This window comes from Eschrichtius robustus, chromosome 18 (assembly GCF_028021215.1).
Source record: "Eschrichtius robustus isolate mEscRob2 chromosome 18, mEscRob2.pri, whole genome shotgun sequence".
Taxonomy (NCBI): domain Eukaryota; kingdom Metazoa; phylum Chordata; class Mammalia; order Artiodactyla; family Eschrichtiidae; genus Eschrichtius; species Eschrichtius robustus.
This window is the reverse complement of record NC_090841.1, coordinates 13,782,849-13,802,008: the sequence shown is the minus strand read 5'-3', so window position 1 is coordinate 13,802,008 and position 19,160 is coordinate 13,782,849. Positions and strand designations below refer to the sequence as shown.

The window sequence follows — 19,160 nt, the reverse complement described above, 5'->3', positions numbered from 1 at the left end:
AGCAAGTTAAAATTCTTGTCCCAAACTCTGTGAGAGTTTATGGCCATTCAACATTTGGTTTTAATCAACAGCCATTACTGCCTTGTGACTATCCAACTTACATCTACCTTTGTTATCTGGTGAAAAATAATCTTTCAGTTCTGACGTGAACTGAATATGACAAGATGTGATAAGATCAAGTCATACTGTCACTGAGCACAGGGACATGCACTCTGAAAGGGATGTATTACAGAATGATCCTTAAAATCTAAACAAAATCATTTCCCATAAAAACCCTCTAAATTACAAAAGAATAAAACGGAAATATGAACATGAAATGAGTCAGGTAGTAAAAATAAAGAGAAAGATAAATAATACAAAACTAAAATAAATATCCTTTTGATAATGAGAAGAAAAAGAGGCTCAGTGTGCTCAGGAAACATAGCTGAAAAAGCAGATTCTAGCTGGCGACTTGAAGTTGCTGATGCCTTCTGGAGAGAGTTCAGATTCCCAGGTTGATACAGAGCTCCCTCCCAGAACTCTGCCATGTATATAAACTCTAAGCTCTCCAAAGCCCACTGCCAGTTCTCTTCGTGGACTAACTGCAACGGAGAGACTAGAGATGATTCCTCTCTTACCCACATTTTCTCTGTTCTTGCTCGTTGTGGTTAACCCTGCAAATGCCAATGGTCATTATGACAAGATCTTGGCTCACAGCCGTATCAGGGGCCGGGATCAGGGGTAAGTCAGTGGTTTGATTTTATAAACCTTCTTTTCCCTTAGCTTGTTGTATGTACAATTCTACATATAGTTCCTTATTTATACCTCAGGTTTTGTTTTTTTTTTCTACTTATTACCATGTAACAAGAAAAAAGGAAAAAAATGAGTATTCTGTGGTTGATGTATGTGTCTTAAACTTTAAGGATTACTGTCCAAAAAACTTGTGTATAATTGCTTTTTATGAAACACTGTAAGATTTTAATGTAATTAACAACATTTAACAGGGCATTTCTTTATGATTCAGTTTATTTGTGTTTTTATTTGATTCCAAATTTCTGGAATGAGGTTTTCAAGATGAAAGAATCTATTGGAGACTCTCATTATGTAAACAGCTTTGAAATATCTCACATTATGTTAGGGAAAATTTCATTTATTATGAAAATTAAACAATAGGTAATGTAACCAGTTTCCTGAATTTTTTGAAGCATTTAAGAATGCTTTTAAATTTTGCATTCTGTACAATTTGCAAAAACTTTATTTCTTAGAATAAACTCAACTTAGCATTTTTAAAGTTATCAGACATAATTTAGTATCTCAAGCAACCATTTATTATTAATTTTTGAAATGGATCTTGGCACTACATCCAATGTCTCAGAGAGATGTTCATAATGCTCCAAAGTTCCCTTGCCTCACAGAGCAAATAAGACTTCCTTCTTTTTAAGGGAGAAAAACACTTAAAATTCTGGCAGAGGATGTCTTAATCTAATTACTTCCAGGCAAAGCAATAAATTTTCCTTTGTGCAGCCATATTATTTAAGTTAATCTTAGCATTCATTTACTTCTGTGATTGCTTACCTAGAAAATTACAGAGTACAGTGTCCTTGGACTTGGTAAAACTTGTCTATTTTGCTGTCTGATCTGTCATTGTTCCAGAGCCCTAAGCCACCCCCAAACCCTAAATGAGCACATGTTTGGTTTAAAAGGGTCAGTGAATTACCTACTATTAAAAGTAATACGACACGTTGTTTAATTCTATTAGGTTAACTTTTGAAACAAAGGCATTTTACTCTCAGAGATGTATAATTTCCTCTCTCTCTCTGTCTCTCATAGACTTTAGTTTTTCCAATAATTCAGTAGGATTGGATCAGAAGGAGATTTGTGCTGACTAGAATCACATCTTTTTTTAGAATTGCATCTTTGATAATCGAATCCACATATTAACTTTTTTCTTTTTTCTTTTTTTACTACCTGACATGTAGATATGAAAAACTAGTTGTCATTAGGACATTAACTTTCTTTCCTTCCATCTTCCAGCCCAAATGTCTGCGCCCTTCAACAGATTTTGGGCACCAAAAAGAAATACTTCAGCACTTGTAGGAACTGGTATCAAGGTGCCATCTGTGGAAAGAAAACGTAAGTGTCATTTTTTCCTTAATGTGCCAGTTCCAAAGACAACACCACAATGCCCATGCCTTTCCTTGGACATACACACAATCTTCTCGAAAATACTCTCCAAAATTGTGAGCTTAAAAAAAATAGATCACATACGAATAAAGAAATTTTCCCTGAATTTCTCCCTCTACTAGTGGAACTCATGTTATTCCTGAATCTATGGCAATGGCCATGTGATCTGGTATAGAATCACTGACAGTTTGACTATGTCATTTCTACTCCTGGTTTGGTCTCTTTTATCTTAGACAAGTCAATTAACCTCTTTGCCTCAGTTTCCTCATTTTATTTAAAAAAATGCCAGAAGAACAAATTGATCTGAAATACCAGGGTTTTCAGGTAAAAATTAATGTTTGCCTACAGTCATTTAGGAATTATATAAAGTACACCAGTTTACCCCAGAGTTTTCATCAAAGCTTAAAGTTGGAAAGGACTTAAGTTTCATATCTTCATTTAATCCAGTCATTCCATCCCAAACTGCCAGATCCCCAGGGGTCCCCAAAGGTGATAATGGAAACCCACCACTATATTACTATTTCAATAGCCAAAAAGATGATTACTTTTCAACTTAGTTATATATTTCACTGATTCACCTAGAGTTGGAAAACATTTTTATTACTTGATAGCTTATTGGTTTAATCAATTAATAAATATTGGTAGAAGAAATATAATCCTAGACATATAAAGGCTGATAAGTACTCATGCGGTGCAGAGTCTTCATTTTAAGATGAAGGAGCTGAATTATAGATAAAAAAATTAAAGATGTCATTCTCAGTCAATGAAACAGTAGAAATGGCTCCTGCCTGCTTCTTATTACTTTGGACCGCAACCTCAGTGAAGGACGACTTGAGAACCAGAATATCTGAAGCACATCAACATTAAATTTCAGTTACTCTGAATAGGTGGAAGGATTGGGGGATTGTTAAAAAACATATTCTTAACTTAATAATATTGGTTACAAATACTAACTGTGGAATCACATAACATTTTGGAGTCTTGTTTCTTTGCCTGTGAAATGCAGATTTAATACTTGGAGAGTTTCTGAAGGTAAAATGAATGAACTCATGTGAAATTACTAAGTAACTCTAACTCATAACATTAATCGTACTTAAATTTAAACTATTTTAAGCAAATTGGGTATATGCTGGTGTGAAAAGGAGGCGTGTGCAGGTCCCTATTTAAAATGCATAGGGTTCTCTTTATTTTACTAAGAATCATGTATTCAAGGCATATAACCTTATCTGGACTGTGCCTCCCCATGGTAACCAAGACTAGGACCCCACAGGACATTGCTGCCCGTTCCCACATGTTGGCTTAACAGAGTTTTAACCGATGTTACTTTTTGACCTGGACGTTATTCTTAATAGTTTGCATAAATCTGCTAGACTTGTGCATCATTCACACAACTACAGTGTAAGTCAGTAGTTACAAGGATCCTGGCCATGAGTTAGGTCAGGCCCCAGTTGGGAACTCCAAAGCTCTGGATATTTCTCGCTTTCTTCTTTGTATTCTTGGTTACCAGGAGGCCTATTTGGAAGGCACACTAACTACATAAGAAAGGACCTGCTCCTTGAAATATTTAGGGAAAATCTTTATTACACACTTCCTGGAAGTTAAGGAAGTCCGATACAATCTTACTTTAACCATCTAAATATGTTAGCGATGCCAACGCTTGTACAAAGCTTATGCCAAGATTCTTTCTTGCTTTCCACTAAAAAAGAAAAAAAAAATTCCTGCTTTGAAGCCTGGCTTTTTACCAGAAATATAACAGTGTCTCCTTTGTTTAATTATATTAGCTTATTTCCCTTAAATTCATGTTCACAAACACATTAACATCTGTGCTCTGGAATAAATGTAAATGCTAGTTGCTAGTTTCAAACAACCAAAGGAATCAGTAACATTGACAGGAAGAATGCCTGATTTGCCATCTGTTGCAGCTGCTAAAATTTCCAAAGTCATCTTTAGGACTTTATGTATCAGTTGACAGAAATGTTTATCTTCTGTTTGAATAGCTGCTTTGGGGATTTGGGGGAAGTAACTGGGTCTAATGAAAAACAGGAAGTTTCCTAGGTTTAAGATATTCCCGTCATGGACATATATACACTACCAAATGTAAAATAGATATCTAGTGGGAAGCAGCCGCATAGCACAGGGAGATCAGCTCGGTGCTTTGTGACCACCTAGAGGGGTGGGATAGGGAGGGTGGGAGGGAGGGAGATGCAACAGGGAAGAGATATGGGAACATATGTATATGTATAACTGATTCCCTTTGTTATAAAGCAGAAACTAACACACCATTGTAAAGCAATTCTACTCCAATAAAGATGTTTAAAAAAAAAAAAAGATATTCCTCACAATATATATTGACTCAATAATATAGTATTTTGTAGACCTCCTTCAAAAAAATGTCAGTGACATTGTCAGTTGGCATTTCCATGAGATTTTAGATACTATTCAGAAAATGAAGATAAATTTCCCACTTACAGAGATATGCACAGTCATGATTTATTTTTACTCTGATTTGTCCTACTGACAATATGGGAACTTGGAGTTTTGTGTAGCATAAATTTCCTGGAAAAACTACTTTTTTGTTGTTGTTGCTTTCAAAGCATTAACTCAGACAACTGTATTGTTCAAGTATCATCTGAAATTGCAATTGCCTGTTTTGGAATTCTATACCGTATAGTGCATTAATATTAGCATGTGTTATAGAAATTTTTTCTACTTTAGCAATTTCTTCTTCTATTTACTATTTTACATAAAGTATTATTAGTCCTGAACTAAAAATTATGTATCTCATTCTTATTGTTTATGATATATGCTAAAGCTAAAGTATAAGCAATTCTTAATCAATCCCTTGGCATCCAAATATTCACATTTATTTTTATGGGTATCCATGTAAATAAAATTATTTCAGGGACCATATTTGCATAAGGCTCTCTTACAGTCTGTATATGTTTCCAATAACAACTATTCTTGAACTTATGTTAAAATTAGAGAACAGTGTGAAAATTTAGTTTCCCACTTATCTCTATATTCTTATCTTTTAACGATCCTTAAGCCAATATTCCATGCCAGAAATTTTATTCTCATCTATAGTTTCATATTTTACTACCTATAAGTGAGTTAATAAATTTTTCTGATGTTCTTAGTTCCTAATAACCTTATATTAATAAACATTTACAGCTATTTATAGTTTGCAAAATTATTTCCAAAGCATTGTTTTATCTGAGATTCACAACTACCCATGAATAAGTATCTTAGCTATTACATTCATGTTAAATAGTTGGGGAAACTGAGACTCAAATTTATTAAATGATTTGCTCAAGGTCACACATCAACTAAGTAGTGGAACTGGGAACCATACTCCATTCTTCTGGCTCAAGATTCTGGAATTTTCCCACCATGCCATGAGGTTATAGAGAGAAATCAAGCTAATATAAATACCTTGAGGTCATAAACAAACAAACAAAAAAACTGGATTTCTAAATTCTCAATAAATCAAGGCAATAAGTAATATGTTTTGCTAAGTTTATGTCAAAATGTATCCTTTGTAGTTCTCCCATTTTAATATTAATTTTCTTCCAATGTATAGGACTGTGTTATATGAATGCTGCCCTGGTTATATGAGGATGGAAGGAATGAAAGGCTGCCCAGCAGGTAAAGTTTCAATTACTGAATTAAATGAGGAATTTGTCTTGTTTGAGGAAAAAGAGTTGAAGTAGCTTATAGCGAAGCCAATTGTGTGTGTGTGTGTGTGTGTGTGTGTGTGTGTGTGTATTTAGCACCATGATAAATCCAAGATATATCCCCCATATCTTGGTGTTAATCATGACTTTATCATGTTGATAAAGTATTAATATATACATCATATACACTAGATGCTGGACAGCAGAAGCTTATTCTAAATTTAAATTAGTTCAACTTTCCTTCAAGAACAAAAATCCCCACTACGAAATCCTTTTCTTTGAACTTGTCTAGGAACATGGGCTGACTACTTGGCAAGGCATCATCTTCTCTGATTCAACAGCTCTGATTTTATAATGTTTCTCAGATTGAAAGTTAGTTTCCTGTAACTTGCCAACTAGAGAAAAATTAGTTCATCTACTTCCTCTTTGAAATGACAGCCATTCAGATAGTTAACACAAATCATCACACCCTTCCTCCAGCTACCCTCTCTTCCCCAACAGAATCTTCTCTTCTCTGGGCTCATGGCCCCCAGTTTGAATGTGATACAGACTTTGGAGTCCTTACTGTAATTGACAGCAACCCATGAAAAGCCTCTAATCCAGTCACTTTTTTTCTTCTGATTGTGATCCAAGACTGGTGTCTACTATCTGTGTGTGTCCAGGCAGCTGAGAAAATATTAAGACAAATACCTCAGTTTGGGGCGGGTGGGCTCCTGAATTTTGGTTAATGTTATTGGTAACCATGCCATATCATTAACTCATGCTGAATTTTTAATTAATTAAAATTGATTACAGATCTTTTTTAAATGAATGCTGTCAAATCAAGTCTTCATTGGGATTTGTTTTTTTTTTAACTTAGGCGTGGGACTTAAATGGAACCCTGTGACATTTAACTGTTAAGTTTGACTCATTTTTCCCATCCTGTTGGAGTGTTTTTAAATCCTGATTTTGTGATTTAATTTACTAATTGTGTACCTAGTCTTGATATATTCACAAAGGTAATAACCATTTCTCCTATGATATGATCCAAATCATACTAAATTTTAAATAAGACAGAGTCATAAAAAATAAGTTGGCTGCACCCAAACTTCAGGCTGACATTCATATATTAATCTTTCTTCTGAAGTTCAGAAGATATATTCTAGAAGTATTAGATATTTTTATATATTTCCTTCCTGAAATTATGATGAAAAGAAGCAGGTCTACATATTTCTTTTAGGGACCCAAATCTATATAATTATACCCCTATACCTAACAGTATTATACTATTTAGGAGCTTTAAGCCAACATGAAAAAAAAAATTACCTTTGCCATTCTCAGTGAGAAGTGAGGAACTTTTGTTGTTTTCAGTGAAATAACCAAAGATACTTACTAATAATTAAAATTGAACCTTATTGACATAGCAGATTTGACATGTAAATAGACTAAACATCAAAAAAGGATAATAATTGAAAATTCATTTTCCCTCAAGACCAAGGATATATGGAATGATATTTTTCAGTAGTACTTTATTATTTGACATTCAAAAGGCAACTTTCACATAAAATTGATGATTTATAGAACTGTATTGCTAAAATTATCATTTAATATATTGGGGGGCTTTGTGTAAAGGTTAAATTATTGTAAAATAACATTCTTGAAATTTTTTCCTAAGTACTTATTCATCTCTTGATTATTTCAGTTATGCCTATTGACCATGTTTATGGGACCCTGGGCATTGTGGGAGCCACCACCACGCAGCGTTATTCTGATCTCTCAAAACTGAGGGAAGAGATCGAAGGAAAGGGGTCATTCACTTACTTCTCACCAAGTAACGAGGCTTGGGACAACCTGGATTCTGTAATTCATTACTTTTATTAATATAAATTTTCTTACTGCTACTGGTATACTTTAATTGATTTACTAACTTGGAAATGAATAGAAATTGTATATCTTTCTGTCGTACATATATGAGGATACATAAAAGGATGAGTTAATTGAGGGTAAGGAGGAAATCATTTTAATACATCCATAAATGGAATAACACCCCAGTAGGCTCATGGACTAATAAAGGCAAACTAATAGTGGATTGAACAAGCACTTTATCATTATTCTATTTTACTCCTTTCCTCTTCCCCTTTTGGTTGTGAAGAAATATAGGTAATTTTAAATGACATATCTCATAGAAAGGCAAGTTAAGAAGCCTAGTGGAATTTAAAATTTTTAATAAGCTATATTATACATATACTTATTATTTTAATTATATGTAAATATATATGGCTGTTCAGAGACTGACAGATTTATAAACATGTGTGGATATCTAAATTGAAGGGTTGTAAACAATACATTTAATTTTCAGGCTTTTTTTGTGCATAATCTAATTTACAACACACTAAATTATGACAATATACAAATCTGTAAAACTGGTATAGAAATATATTCCTACTTTCTACTTGATATGAAGATGAACTGATAATTACTTCTAGAGTCATACAATATTTAGTAAAACTTACGCAGATTCTTCTAGATTTTCTCTTGCTGCATTAACTGTGAGGTTAATTGCTTGCATTATAGAAATTTCTCTCTTCTGGTTGTCTTTGACCACATCTCTAACCACCTTTCTGGTCCTTTCTGCAGACTCCTCTTCTTCCTTGTCTTAAGAATAGGTCTTATTAAGGTCTCTTCCAGGAACTATACTCTGCAGTTTAGATGTACTTCTGATGGCTTCAGCTTTCACTTTAATGCATAGAGCCATGGAATCTGTGTTTCTTGAATCCCAGGAGAATATTTCTAACATCTATCTTAATATTTCTCCTTGGATACACCATCTGTATCTTTAAACAAAACGTTATCTAAAACAGATGCCACTTTCTTTCTCCCCATCAACAACTGCTTTTCTGCTGTCTTTTTTCCATAATTGGCAGTACCAGTCTCAGAGTTAAAACTTGAAAATTATAAGTCATCCTTACTTTGCCTCTCTCCAGTTTTTAGAAACTACTGTTAGTCACCCATATCTCATTTTTCATCCTCATAATAGTCTCTTTTCTGCTATGCATTACCACCAGATTAACCTTCCTAAAGCCCAGGCTAATCATTTTATTCCAAGCCCACAAAAGCCTCAATGGCTCCCCATTGCCAGTTTAATTTACTCTTTACTTGGGCATTAAAGTCTTCTATGTTATGGTCCCATATACTTTTCTAAAATTTCTTTCTTAATATTATCTGAGAAACGTAAAGGCATACAATAACCACACTGGACAACTTCTGCTTTCCCAACGTTCACCCTGTGCCAGCAGCTGGACTTAGAATGATCATCACACCATCCCTACCCTGTCTACCTACCCTGCAAGACCTGTCTCCAAACCTGAATTGCCAGCCACCTTCATTTGACCCGGAAAGCATTTTTTTTTCTCCTTCCATCCTTTATCTTACTGTGTTTATTTTTGCCTGCTGCTATAGAATAAGTACCTCAAAGGTCGAGACTTCACCTCACTTATCATTGTATTTCTCATAACACCAAGTACAGTATGATATAGTGTGGTATTGGATAAATAAAAAGGTACAGGATGGTTGAATTCTTGAATTTGTTATAGAATAAACATAAAACGGTTATTAAAACTCTGATGTTGTATAAAAATATAATGCCATTTTTATTTTGTTTTCCACTCAAAGTACTTTAAATATCTGATAATTTCATATTCCCTAAGCCTTTACAGCAAGATCATCTCTTCATCAATACATTTATTAAAAATTTTGTTTTGTCTCTAAAAATGTCCAAGTGCTCTATAAGATCTGGAACCCTTTACTGAGTACCTCTACTTACAAAATTTCTTAATCAATTGAAATAGTATAATTTTAAGTTATTTATGTCAATTTGGTTTGACCGTCTGGGTAATTCAATGAGAAAATAACAAGAGAGTATAAACAGTGTGATTATAAGATTTTTAATAATTAACTATAATAAAATAAACTTCTGTCATTTCAATTTTTCCTAGGATATCCGCAGAGGTTTGGAGAGCAATGTAAATGTTGAATTATTGAATGCTTTACATAGCCACATGGTTAATAAGAGAATGTTGACCAAGGACTTGAAAAATGGCATGATTGTTTCTTCAATGTATAACAATTTGGGGCTCTTCATTAACCATTATCCTAATGGGGTAAGTTTCATTAATAAAAAGTACCTTTCTCAATAACATTGCCCTTAATTTTTTTCTATACCTTTTATATAAGGCTCACAGAAATAATAAAAAGTTAGTGAATATAATGTAAGTGCCATATCATGACTTTTCCCTACATCTAGAGCATGTAAATTTCTAATTCAGTGAGTGATTTCTACTAAAGAGTGATTGCAAGGAAGAAATTAAATCGATAGTTCATTGATAGTAGACTTAGATGTTCTACAAAAGGAAATTTTAGTATTTGATGTGTTTGAAAAACTAATAATCAGAAAAAAATAATAAATAAGAATTTGTCAGAGAATATATCAGAGAAAAATCAGAGAATGAGTATTCTTTTATTCACCCTCTGGCTACTATACTGATTTAGGTTCTTGTGTGTTTTAACAAAGTCTTTGTGGGAAACTTCCAACCAGGGTCATAGAGCTCTTTCAACAGTCAGAGTTCCAGGAAATAAAGGGTCAGTGAGGAGTCAATATTTAGGAAATCACTGAAATAGAACTGATTATATTTATGCAATAATTGTTTGTTTCTGTCTCAGAACTTTTTTTTAGGACTAATTAGACTTCTTTATGTAACTCATTGACCTACGTTAGAAATAGTGTATGACTATCTCTTTGAAAGAAAGAGAGGAATAAAAGCAATAATTTAAACAAAAAAAAATGTATTTGCCTTGCACTTCTAGGTATGTTAAGTGTAACTGGACTTGGGTTCTCAACTGGTTGCATTTTTTCCTGGGTTTTTTTTTTTTTTTTGGACATAGTAATATGTAAGTAAGTCTTCACCCTCAGAATTTACATTCAGAATGTCAGTTCTTTCATGTTACATTTACCAGTAATCATGAAAAATAGGAAATGGGGCCTTGCAGTCTCAGTGGTCAACAGATAGCTGTGATTTCTAAAGTTTGATTTTCTCAAATAATTAGGTTGTCACTGTTAACTGTGCTCGAATCATCCATGGGAACCAGATTGCAACAAATGGCGTTGTGCATGTCATTGACCGTGTCCTTACACAAATCGGTACCTCAATTCAGGACTTTATTGAAGCAGAAGATGACCTCTCATCTTTTAGAGTAAGTACAGAAGTAATAGCAGATTGTCTTGGACCATTGAAATTCCTCCTCTTTCCCTGTCAGAATCTAAAATAATTATAAAAAGCTATTAAATCTGGCAGCCATGTAACCAATATATTTCTTGAAATGAAAAGGTTTTCATTTTACACAGAAGAAATCATCTCCTTATATGAAATAATAATATTTATGTGGACATGATAGATAAAGAATGATTAGTTTCGTGACTGTAGTGTACTTAGTGCATTTAGAATGAATTCATCAATTATTACGTTTACTGCTGTATATTGTTCAGTCACACAAGCATCGGCAGAATTCCCCATCTTACATACAGTTTGAGGAAAGTTTGAAAAGACTTGGTTGTTTGTGCCAAAAGATAATATTTTAAAGATCTAACAAGAGTTATATCTAACTTCTATAGTTTTCTATATAATCAACTCCCTCATGTCCACCCAGACTGAGTGTATTGTAATTTTCTTCTGGATTTGCAATGTGCCAGCCTCTAAAAAGCACATTTGTGTTTCAGGCAGCTGCCATCACATCTGATGTATTGGAGGCCCTTGGAAGAGATGGTCACTTCACACTCTTTGCTCCCACCAATAAAGCTTTTGAGAGACTTCCACGAGGGGTTCTAGAAAGGATCATGGGAGACAAAGTGGCTTCGGAAGGTACTTAACTGTCTCTCTCTAGGAGAAGCCTCCCAGAATTCCAAGAAAGGAAATGAAAAAGAGATTAAGTTCTGCCAGCATTATCACCTTTGATAAGCAAAGGCAAAGAAAAACTTTTATTCTGAGGTGGACTATAAAAATCTTAAAAAACAAAATCCTTGAAAGAGTAGGCAAAGTAATTCAATAATTAATTTAATAATTAAAGTAATTAAATAATCAGGGTATCCTAAAGATCACATTCTTCTGCACTGCTTTCAAGTAACTAAGTAGCAGATGTTAAAAATAATTAGAAAGTGTTGAAAAGAAATATTAGATCATCAAACTTTAATACTGTATACATATTGTTCAATGCTTTTAATTCTAAATTTACACTAAAGTTGAGTTGAGAAAATTGCATGGTTCTCTTTGGTCATTACCTATTGATACACAGAACTTGGCTTCTTTCCAGTCTCCTTTTTAGTTTCAACTAGATTTTACATTGTGACTAGCACATTTCGCTTACTCAGCCTACCCCAAATTGGCTTAACCAATTTATGATGAGATATTTTGGTGCAAATATAGACAGTTTAGGCACAGATCCCTTCAGAAGTCCTTCAAGAAATCATCTTTATTTTGGATATTTTCTAGATGTTGCCTTTAGGGTTGCCACAAACCTTCAATTTGTAAAAAACAAAAACCAAAAACCAAAAAACATAGTATCTGCAAAGCACAAAATAGTGAAGCTCAATGAAATGAAGTATGCCTGTACAGCTGTTCTGTCATGAGCAGCTGATGTAAGATACTGCTTGGGTGTTTGGAACAGGTATCACTAGCAAATAATTTTATAGGCCTTCTGAAAGGAGAAATTATTCTTGTGTTCCCATCGGAAAGTCCTTTCTTATGATAGAGGGAACTTGATCTAACACATTTTCTAGAACTACACAAATAATTCCATACAGCTGATCTTCTTTTCTTCTTACTTCCTACTGAGCTGAGCTAATTTTATTGCAGAGTTGATGGAAAAAACATTTTGAGAACATAAACAGAATTTTAAAACCTTAGGTCAATACTTAGGTCTTATATATATTATATTTCTTAGGAATACTTGGTTCCACAGTGAAACACGTCTTTTAAGGGTCAAATGCTATTCTCCCTGATGTGAAAGCTTACTCTTTGTACTTTGTCCTCCAGCTCTCTTGAAGTACCACATTTTAAACACCCTCCAGTGTTCCGAGGCTATCATGGGAGGAGCAGTATTTGAGACTCTGGAAGGAAACACAATTGAGATAGGATGTGATGGTGACAGCATAACAGTAAATGGAATCAAAATGGTGAACAAAAAAGATATTGTGACAAATAATGGTGTTATCCATTTGATTGATCAGGTCCTGATTCCTGATTCTGGTGAGCAACAGTTTCATATTGTTCTACCTACTATCGTTTACCAATTAGATGCCTTAAGAGTAGGCCCATGGAAAATAAATGTGCAGTATAAGGAATGCCATGTGAAGCACAAACACAAAATTAACAATGAGCTGAGTACTAAATAGGCAGCTTGTGTAGTCATGGTCATTCCATGCATTGACCTCTGGCTTTCCAGAGTTTCTTTTTAATGAATTTTTTTTGGGTATAGTTGATTTAAAATGTTGTGTTAGTTTCTGCTGTACAGCAAAGTGAACCAGTTATACATATACATATATCCACTCTTTTTTAGATTCTAATCCCATATAGGTCATTACAGAGTATTGAATAGAGTTCCCTGTGCTATACAGTAGGTTCTTATTAGTTATCTATTTTATATATAGTAGTATGTATATGTCAATCCCAATCTCCCAATCTATCCCTTCCCCCCCTCCCCCTTGGTAACTGTAAGTTTGGTTTCTTCATCTATGACTCTATTTCTGCTTTGTAAATAGGTTCATTTGTACCATTTTTTTAGATTCCACATGTAAGCGATATCATATATTTGTCTTTCTCTGCCTGACTTACTTCTAATACCTAATATTGATAAAGATTATCAGTGCCAGAGTTTTTCTTGAAAACAGAAGGGAAGATATAACCAAATGGTTACTTTTGGATAAATGAAAGACCTATGGCACTCACAAGAGCAGAGAGATAAGAGGCAAGTAATAAAGAATTCAAGAAAACTGCAAAGCAAGAAGTCAGAAAGATATTGTCCTTCTGAAATTCTTTGGTCATCAACCCCAAAAAAGGGAAACTGGAACTCTCTTACTAGGGAAAGGCAGGATGTCACATTGCCAGTACAGCAAATAGCTCATGGAAAATAGCCAAGAACTGATTTACTAATTTCATGATGATGGTAATAACAACGATGACATTGTTTGAATGGTAATGGTTTATTTTACAGCCAAACAAGTTATTGAGCTAGCTGGAAATCAGCAGACCACTTTCACAGACCTTGTGGCCCAATTAGGCTTGGCATCTGCTCTGAGGCCAGATGGAGAATACACTTTGCTGGCACCCGTGAATAATGCATTTTCTGGTATGTACTGGACACTGTCATTCCTGCTCTTTCCTCCTCTACACACATTGTTTCTTCACCATGATTGTTTGCATTAAGAAATAATAGATATTTTGTGAGGTGTTGATTAGTTTCTTTACCAGCTACACATACAATGCATTAGCACTATGTAGTCTCTATTAAAATGTCCTTCATTTCAAAACATTTCATTATAATAGATAATAGCCTACAGGAAGTGAAAGTTTGTGATAAGGAGTCTTCAGTTGTTCTGTGAACCTGATCATATTTCCAGCACACGTAATGGATGTATTAACAGATCTTAAGAAAAACAAATCTGATTTGTTTATTTAAACACCAACATAATAATATTTAGGAATACGTAGGTGCATTTTGCAACTCAGAATTTGAAAGTAAGGTATCAAATTATAAATAAATACAAACAAGAGACTATGATACACTTCCATATTATGATGTGAACTATTATTACAAGTATTTGACCTAATAGCTGCTATTCAAGGACTGTGTTTAGATTAATACAACCTGACACTTTTTGCAGAAAAAAATGACTTCACAAAGACATATTTAAATTGTTAGGCAAAATTTAGCAATTAAAAACTAAATAAGTATCACCTTTTTAATGTTTTTCCAAATACTAGGTTGTGACATAGAAAATTATTAACAAGAAAATTCAAATTCCTAGAAATGCTGTTCTTCCTCTTCGTAATAATAATATCCATACATGTTGACATCAACCCATCTTTAAGAGGTTACATGCTTCAACTCTCTCTCCATAAATAAAAATAAATTTAGAAATGATTCGTCAGTAGTTTTTCATGTGACTAATGGACATCAGATTCTCAGAGAAAATCTTGGCCAGGCTTAGAGTTTAACTTTTGTCAGTGACCACATAAAACCATATGGCCGTCACAGAGATGAAACCCATTGTTTGGATTGCTTGGAATCATGTTGTAGTCATTTGATGAAATAGCTCATGGAATTTCTAATTTGTGCACAGAATTCTTAGTTTTTGGCATATAGTCAACTCATATACTATATAAGTGTAGGATCCATAAGATCTATAGTGGTAGGGATTACCCATTTTCATGATTTTCTCTTACAGGAGAAACTTTATTGCTTTATAAACAAAATAACACTCTTTTGTAATGAATTTACTTATAGATGATACTCTGAGCATGGATCAGCGTCTTCTTAAATTAATTCTTCAGAATCACATATTGAAAGTAAAAGTTGGCCTTAATGAGCTTTACAATGGACAAAAACTTGAGACCATTGGAGGCAAACAGCTCAGAGTCTTCGTGTATCGCACAGTAAGTGAATCTGAATGAGATAAAATATCCACACTGGCCTAAATGTCAAATGACGTGCCCTTGTCAAAGACTGTTCTTTTTTCTTTTTTCTTTTTAACATCTTTATTAGAGTATAACTCCTTTACAATGTTGTATTAGTTTCTGCTGTATAACAAAGTGAATAAGCTATACGTATACATATATCGCCATATCTCCTCCCTCTTGCGTCTCCCTCCCACCCTCCCTATCCCACCCTTCTAGGTGGTCACAAAGCACGAGCTGATCTCCCTGTGCTATGTGGCTGCTTCTCACTAGCTATCTATTTTACGTTTGGTAGTGTATATATGTCAGTGCCACTCTCTCACTTCGTCCCAGCTTACCTTTCCCCCTCCCCGTGCCCTCAAGTCCATTCTCTACATCTGCGAAAGACTGTTCTTGTAACAAATGTTCCTTAGAATTTTATTAATGTGGTCTTAATAGTAAATATTCATAGGAAGATCAGGGAACTGAATAGCTTGTTTGAAAAGACTTGAGGAAAGTATACAAAAAGTGCTGTGTATTAATAATTCTGATAATTTGCACTTGTTTCATTATAAATAACTTTTTCTAAAGCATTACTTCAATTCCATAAATCACTAAAACTCCTTTAAAATAAGCTTTTGCTTTATAGAGTACCATACTTTACTGTTTACAAGGTAATTTTTATATTGAATCCAATGTTTAGGATGATCTTTTAATGTACGACCATCATCCAACCACCGAATCTCTTTTGAATGGCTTTCAGGATAAACTTTTATAGGCACATAAAGATTTCTAGTGAGTGGTTCTAATGTGCTTTATCTGAGGGAAAATTTCTAGAAAATATTGCTTATCAGAATTACAGTGCTACTAGTGGTGCTGTTCAGTTTCTGTCCAGGCAACCTTGCAGCTACAGCTAAAAAGAATTCATAGGAAGTCAAGCATTACCTTGAACTAAACATGACACACAGTGCTGTGCACCATAGTTCCACAAGGCCAAGACACACATTTTAAATGATGCAGAAAATGCACCACATTCTAAATGATACATATATAAATATTATTTGTTCAGAAATGCTATAACTTAATCAGTAATTTGACTTAAAATTGATAGGGTCTTACAGTCAAGATAATATACTAAATATTTGTGAAGATCACAAGAGGCAGTAAAGTCACGAAACTTTATGGTTAAAGAGGGTCTTAAAAAGTTAAAGGGTGAAAGTTTACTAAAGAGGGTCTGTAAGAATGATTAGAACCTAGAGAGGAATGACAGGAAATGTAGAAGTGGAATTGTATGGAATTTTTAAATTTACTGACAAAACTACCTGTCCCACACATAGGGTAGCTTGCCTAGTAGTGGAAGACCTAGCTGAATAGGAAAAGTGAGGTCAGATTGTACAAGACCTTAAAAACAGAGGAGAGAAACTGTTTTTTCTTGCATTAGAAGTCAGGTGACCTCTTAGAAGAGCCCATCCAGAAATTCAATTATGTAGCTTCTTCTACATACGGAATTTCAAGTAAGGAAATGGACAGCTGTATCTTTATTTCTTTGCTAGGCTGTCTGCATTGAAAATTCATGCATGGTGAGAGGAAGCAAGCAAGGAAGAAATGGTGCCATTCACATATTCCGAGAGATCATCAAACCAGCAGAGAAATCCCTCCATGAAAAACTGAAACAAGATAAGCGCTTCAGGTAAGCTTACTAGTTTCACCTCCACAAGAGAATAAGAGCTTTTGGCATAGTTTTGTTTCACAGTTAAGTATTCCAAAATCCATTCGGTATTCAGTATTGCTGAGAACAGAATTTAGAATAAAAAGTCTATACAAATGTTTTTAAAATTAATATATGTTCTTAACACTATTTTTCTTCCTGGGACAGCATAATATGATTTGGTGAGTAAAAAACAAACAAACAAACAAACAAAAATCAACCTAATAGACTGAACTACTTCTTGCAAATTTTTTTATAATTAAGTTTTTAAAAAATGATAGTATATTCTAGCAAAGACTATTTTGCAGACTATTAAATAAAGTGTGACCTCGCCAAGTTTTATAGGGGGGAAAACAGAGTTTAGGAAATTTAAGAATCATATGTATATTTAAATAATTTCCCCATGATAAACCTTCAACAGTAAATTGCATTTGAAACATATGAAAATGTATGAACCATTTTCTCATGTTTCCACGTATAGGGATTCTACTCTATTTCATGCATGGTGGGTAGGCTTACCTAGATTAAATCTAATAAAATAAACATATGTCCATATGTCCTTCCTGCTTAGCACCTTCCTCAGCCTACTTGAAGCTGCAGACTTGAAAGAGCTCCTGACACAGCCTGGAGATTGGACCTTGTTTGTGCCAACCAACGATGCCTTTAAGGGAATGACTAATGAAGAAAAGGAAATTCTTATTCGTGAGTAGAAGTGAACACCAGATATATTTGCCCCTTGATTTCAGGATCTCATTTCTTCCTCAAGCGTTCCTGCCCAGATATCAGCCCCCAAAGTGTCCCCTCTTTCCTATTCATGGCTAGCCTTCGTCTCCTTTAATTCCATTTGGAATAATTAGAGGGTCACTCATAAATGTTCTCAGTTAACTGCTTACCATAATGTTGTTGGACTAGATGTTCACTTATGTTGTCTCTATTAAAGGCCACACAACTAGGTGACAAAGAAAGAAATAGTCACAATTTCAAAAATAATTTGACTTTTTTCTCCCAGTAAGTTGGATAATATTTTGATTGAACTTATTGAAGGGACTGCATGTTTTGACATAGCATTGATATCACATTGAGAGAACAATGACATTATGAGAAATTACCGTGTGGAAAAAATAAAGACAAAGAAATATTTTTCTCCTTCGTCCTCATAATATCAAAATGTCAAAATATATAACATGTTATTAAATAAATATGTATTTTTCCCCCTAGGGGACAAAAACGCTCTTCAAAACATCATCCTTTATCACCTGACACCAGGAGTTTTCATTGGAAAGGGATTTGAACCTGGTGTTACTAACATTTTAAAGACCACACAAGGAAGCAAAATCTATCTGAAAGGAGTAAGTTCTCTAGTATGAATCTATGAGAGTGTTAATCTGTTATTCAATTATCCTAATGTTCATATTTCATTAAATTTCCCATTGACATTATCCCCTGTTTTAATAGGTGAATGATACACTTCTGGTAAATGAATTGAAATCAAAAGAATCTGACATCATGACAACAAATGGTGTCATTCATGTTGTAGATAAACTCCTCTATCCAGCAGGTTGGTAATTATTGAACTGATTAATGAAAACATAACTCTTTTTCAATAGAAACCTAGATTTTTATTTCATCCATTCTTACAATATTCATTTAATATTCCTCTTCACAGACACACCTGTTGGAAATGATCAGCTGCTGGAAATACTTAATAAACTGATCAAATACATCCAAATTAAGGTACAGATGTTAGTGCATGTGTTTCTAATGTGTTGAACAGACATTGCAGGTTTAACATAAGAAACTAGAAATGTATACATTAATAAGTAGTTGTACACTGGGATTGCATTGCTCTTTGTTGATTATAATGGTACACTGGCATCATTTCTTCATGGTTTTATTTAAGGAGGATTTAATAAAAGCTACTTGGGGCCAAGC

At 34.0% G+C, this 19,160-nt stretch overlaps 1 protein-coding gene across 4 annotated transcripts in view; it reads left to right on the top strand.

The window, feature by feature from the left end:
* Positions 1-575: 575 nt before the first annotated feature.
* Positions 576-19,160, top strand: part of POSTN (periostin) — a 33,985-nt gene continuing 15,400 nt past the window's right edge. For all 4 annotated transcript variants that reach the window (XM_068526617.1, XM_068526615.1, XM_068526616.1 and 1 more), the window contains exons 1-15: positions 576-720; positions 2,014-2,112; positions 5,744-5,808; positions 7,519-7,676; positions 9,812-9,976; positions 10,920-11,066; positions 11,590-11,731; positions 12,902-13,114; positions 14,079-14,213; positions 15,372-15,520; positions 17,074-17,210; positions 17,800-17,930; positions 18,447-18,577; positions 18,684-18,786; positions 18,895-18,962. In XM_068526617.1, the coding sequence (XP_068382718.1) occupies positions 602-720; positions 2,014-2,112; positions 5,744-5,808; positions 7,519-7,676; positions 9,812-9,976; positions 10,920-11,066; positions 11,590-11,731; positions 12,902-13,114; positions 14,079-14,213; positions 15,372-15,520; positions 17,074-17,210; positions 17,800-17,930; positions 18,447-18,577; positions 18,684-18,786; positions 18,895-18,962 (1,962 nt within the window). In that variant the 5' untranslated portion in view covers positions 576-601. The remainder of the gene's footprint in view (positions 721-2,013; positions 2,113-5,743; positions 5,809-7,518; positions 7,677-9,811; positions 9,977-10,919; positions 11,067-11,589; positions 11,732-12,901; positions 13,115-14,078; positions 14,214-15,371; positions 15,521-17,073; positions 17,211-17,799; positions 17,931-18,446; positions 18,578-18,683; positions 18,787-18,894; positions 18,963-19,160) is intronic.